The 4,850-nt window shown below is 45.8% G+C and overlaps 1 protein-coding gene across 1 annotated transcript in view; it reads right to left on the reverse strand.

Annotated features, from left to right (window-relative positions):
- The window catches only part of kiaa2013 (KIAA2013 ortholog), a 5,053-nt gene extending 467 nt beyond the window's left edge, over window positions 1–4,586 (reverse strand). The window contains exons 1-2 of the mRNA XM_084917817.1: window positions 3,252–4,586; window positions 1–2,731 (exon numbers count right to left, since the gene is read on the reverse strand). The exon at window positions 1–2,731 is cut by the window's left edge and continues 467 nt beyond it. Of these exons, the coding sequence (XP_084773943.1) occupies window positions 1,872–2,731; window positions 3,252–4,209 (1,818 nt within the window). The 5' untranslated portion in view covers window positions 4,210–4,586 and the 3' untranslated portion in view covers window positions 1–1,871. The remainder of the gene's footprint in view (window positions 2,732–3,251) is intronic.
- Between the last annotated feature and the right edge of the window lie 264 nt (window positions 4,587–4,850).

The raw sequence follows: 4,850 nt of genomic DNA on the forward strand, positions 1-4,850 counted from the left end.
AACGTTGGCTCGTGTTTTCTGTGACTGCCTGTTATTTGTTGTGTATTGTTAATGAACAGAGCGTTTCTGGGCCGATGGTTTAGTCCAAAATGAACTGATGAACTTGTTTCAGTCAAACATTATACTGGGAGCATAAAACTGCTTTTCAAAATGAAAGCACTAACCTGTGGAGTACCTGTCACTGGTTTAAAAATCCTCGATGTTTGACACATATACCCTATAATTACTTTACATGAGCAATGCACTCTGGGTAAATGATGTAAACTGATGGCACTTCAGAGCAGTCTTTATCAACTGCCACTTAACAGGTTACACAAAGTATAAAACATGGCACAGTGTGCTACTTTTGGCTTTGATTTCAAGCTGAAAGGACTCAGGGGAAGTGACACTGGTCTCTTTCTTATTAGAAAGGATTGTGGAAGAAGACAATACCCACAACACTTACTGTGGTGTTCTTGGTACTAATCACCTAAAAGAGCAGACAAATTGCAGATAGAGTCCAAACACCCTTGAATAGTCTGAGAAACATGAAAAATAAGAAATGCTTTCCTGCTGGGTGGTAAACCAATCACAGCCGCAGTTCCTGTTCCTGAAAGCAAACTGGTACTCATCACGACCCTGATCACAGAGGCAGCAATAACTGCAGAGGTTTAGCCAAGTTCAATCAGCTGGTGTATAAAGTATAAGGTGATCATAAAATGATGACCACTCTTCCTCTCAGCAGGGCAGCAGTGGCTGCACTGACATTCTCGCCTTGCTTTAATGTCAGATATGTTTTCCAGCTCAGTTTGAACCATCTGTTCAATTACCCAGACTGCAATGCAACTAAAATAACAATGGCGGCTTGTTATTATTATATCAGGTCTTAATGTTAGTATAACAGGCTGTGCACACATTCAGTCAAGGTGCCTTTTAAATGTGAGTTCATGTGGGAGGCTGTTCGACTATTGCTGCTCCACATTTAAAACACATGATGTCCTGTCTAATGGACAACTCTCCAAGAGGACTGTTCAGTGTCATAGAACAATGAAACCATCATTTTCATTTCATTCAGAGATCGTTCATCACTACAGGAATGTGGGTAATAAACATGGCATGTTAAGCCTATTTTTAAAAGAAGGGATTATTTGGAAAAGGAGCTCCGAATTTTTGACATTGAAAAGTTGAGAAAGAATTGAGAAAACTGAGATCACATGGTTTCAATTTCAAACATTAAACCAATTTTACAAAATCCAGGTTGGATCAGCAAAATCACAGCACAGATATCTGTTTGTACATTTATTCATTTTTCCTATTCTTTTTCATTTCCCGACTTTTTGTTACTGTTTAACCTGACAGCAACCATAAAACTCATTATTGTAGGCGATTAAGACACCAGCCTGGATTGATGGGTAAGCTAGTAGGAGAAAAATAATGAAACAGTAGCCCCTTGTGCTCAAAATTTCACCATTGTAATCAACAATGTTTTACATTCCACAACGAACATGAAGTGCAAACAGATGTGCTAAGAGGACTGCAGACTAAATGATTTACTGCAACTCTGTAAGGATGCTACTCTTTGTTGCTACTCTGCTTTTAACTGAGATCTGATTTTGCCTTCAGCCTCTTAGAGTAAACGTGTGCAGTGAAAATCTTTATCAAGTCATTCAACACGAAACAAAAACTGTAGAAAGAGCTGGAAAGGAGAGGTGTGTAATGTCATTATGCCAAAACGATCCATGTGAGTTTAGAAAACAGTTCATTGACAGAAAAGGTTAAAGTCAAAACTGAGAACCCATCCCACAGAGAGAGCACTGAGCCAGCGACACACACACACACACACACACTCGAGCAGAGAACATCAGGGTTCAGTTCTGCTTCCTCTCTGCTGTTTATACCTTGCTCCTGAAGAGAGGCTTAGCTCCGGGCCCACAGTACTCGTTGTATATGAGCTTGAACAGGAAAAGGTGGAAGAGAGTTATGAGCGAGGCCACGCTGAACCAGAAGAGGAAGGGCAGGCCTGGGTACCTGTTGGCCATGTGTTCCTCGTGAGCGAGGATGGCCTTGAGGTGCAGAGTGTGGCGGAGGTCCTGCAGATGGCGCAAATCTGTGGAGATGTAGAGCAGCGGCGTGATGGGCTGCGTCACCATGACGGGGAAGGTGTGGCCTTTGATCTCTGAGGTTAACTCCACGGGCTCGTTGAGGCAGCCGGCCTCACAGGCATACAGCTTCACCGGCTTTTCCTGCTGCTTTACCGACACGTGGAGAAAAGGCTTTCCGTCCATATCCAACAGCACCGCCAAGTTGATGAGGTCCTGGTTGTAGTGAATGCCTCTCAATGCGTAGCTGTTGTGCAGCACGTCTGGGTCGGTCTGGAACTGAAGATGGTTCTCTGTGAACTGAAGGCCACCAAAGCTGAGCACCATGCCCTGCATGACTCCATGGGCCCCAGCAGCTACCAACACCTTGCAGCCTCTTTTGTGCAAAGTCAGAGTCCACAGCGTGACCAGCTGCAGGATCTGAGCAGTGCTGCTTACTCTCTCAGGCCACAGGTTTTCTGCATGCATGGTAGCATGGCCGCTGAAGCAGTGGTCAGCGTAGTTGAGACTGGATTCGAGACTGGCGCGCTCCTCGCCATTTAGCCTTTGGTCCAGAAGTGGAGCCGCGGAGGAGGACAAGATGTAGTAGAGGGTGGTGTTCACAGTGCGGCTCGATGGCGTGTGGGAGTCGATTATCTTCCTCATTTCAATACCTAAATGGAAACAAAAAGCAGAGTTATAGCTTCACATGACTCCCTGGGCCCCTTCTGAATAACACAGCAGGTGAAAGTAGCTATTGAAAATACATTTAACTGTACACAGAGAGACACTATTGGCTGACAGGAAGCTTTAATAAATTAAAGACAGGGTCACTCACATCCTATTCCAGTGGTAGCTGCTGATTCAGTTCATTTGTTAGTCTTGCTACTTCTGTGTTATTTTTGGTATTTTTGTAGATTCGACTAAAGAAATGGGAACAAATGTTGTGTTTTTGTGACTGCTAATAAAAAACTACAGACACTAAACTGGGTCTTTGCCAAGTCTGTTATAGGCAGACACAATAGTTACTAACTTAAAAAAAAAAAAAGCTTCACCTTTGGACGACTTGCAAATCACTGCACTGTTTTTATTTAGCTTTAAAGGAGGTTTGCTTACTCTCACGCTTGCATTATGCCTGTACAGTGACACCATCTGTGATCGTTTTTGGTGCAGCCAGCTACTGCTACTCCTCACCTGAAATGAAGAGCTCCCTCCAGGCTTCCTGGTGGTGTTTGACCAGGTCATCCTCACTGGTCCTCAGCAACTCTTCCAGCTCCTTTTTGGCTCCGTCTTTGAGGGCGCTGAAGGTCTCCTCCAGCATTGAGGACTCGATGGACTCTGAGGTCCACACCACACTCACAATGTTGTCTACATGCTCTGACTTAGCCAAAACATGGATCCTGCTGCTTAGCTTTTTGGTGACCACCACGACTAGAACCATCCTATTTTTTTCCACCGGCACCCTGCCAGAGGAGAGGACCACCTCTCTGTCCTCCAGTTTCTCCACACTGGTGGAGAACTTGATACCGAAAGAGGGATTTCCAGACGATAAGTCCAGGTTAAGCGCCCTATCGGAGGGATTGTTGATATGGATTCGCTGCAGAAATACGTTAGGTCTGCTTCTGTGAGCAATAAACTCCTCTCTAATAGTGACACAGTCTCGGGTTGACTGCAGGGTGGCTGGTGAGGCGCAGCGGACAGACAGGACCGATCCCTTCCGGAACCACAGCATGTTAGCCTCAGCCTCGGCCAGCGCCCCATCCAGGCTGACGGTGACTCTGGGAGAGTACTCAGTCTGGTGTACCGGAGCCGAGCCGGGCTGTGAGGATGAGGCTACCCAAAGTTTGTTAGACTCAATATCAATCAGAATATGGCCGTTTCCAGTTACAAAAGGCGTGTCTAGCCGTTCCTGAGGTGTGCTGTATATGCCTTCTCCTCGGTCTACCAGAGACCTCCACCTGTAGATCTCAGTCAAGAGACACTGGCCGGCCGCCCCTCCGGGCATGGCCGAGCCACCGAACAACCTCCATCTTCGCTCGGCTCCCAGGTACCAATAGAAAATGAGGAAGAGCAACAGTCCTATAAGGAGTCTTCTCGCCCAGCTGCTCGATAACAAGCCTGGTAGCCCCTTCAGTCGTTGCTGTAGCCACATTTTACGATCAAAACCCGGCTGTGAGTCTGCTAAGGACAGCACCCAGAGGGCTCGGGGTGAACACGCGAGGATGTCTCACATGGAATTTCGCTCGTACTTTCTCCAGGAACGAAAGCTGACAAACAGGATTCAGGCTAAATGAGCTCGTTAGCTAGCACTGTGGACAAAAGCTGCACAAAATGTGCGGACGCTTCTCGCATTGTAAGCTTCTCTCGTATCCTCAGAAGTGAGACATCAAGATCTCCGTTTGACTTCAACTAGAAAAAAAACGAATAAATAATTAAAACAATTCTCTCCAGAAACAACTTTGCCATAGGCTGACACTTCTGGTTTGTCAAAAATGTCGTAAAGCAAATCGGCAAAAAAAAAAAAAAACGATCGGCAAACATAACAACCGGAACTGTCGCAAAAACCAGTAACTTTACGACAAACAGCGCTGGACAGGAAAACCCTGCGGAACTGATCATTCAACATCTCCGGCCAGAGCAAAGTGGAGTTACTGGTGCTTTATGCTTGCTGCTGTTTGGGTACAACATGAATAACGACAGCTGCAGTCAGAGGAGAGGAGATCAGCGTTTACTTTCCATAACAGCGACTGTCTGTCTGAACTGACAGAGAGAACATGTGAGGTGGTCTGCAGT

The sequence above is a fragment of the Perissodus microlepis genome, chromosome 20, assembly GCF_051167445.1.
Source record: "Perissodus microlepis isolate ML-2025 ecotype Zambia chromosome 20, ASM5116744v1, whole genome shotgun sequence".
Lineage (NCBI taxonomy): Eukaryota > Metazoa > Chordata > Actinopteri > Cichliformes > Cichlidae > Perissodus > Perissodus microlepis.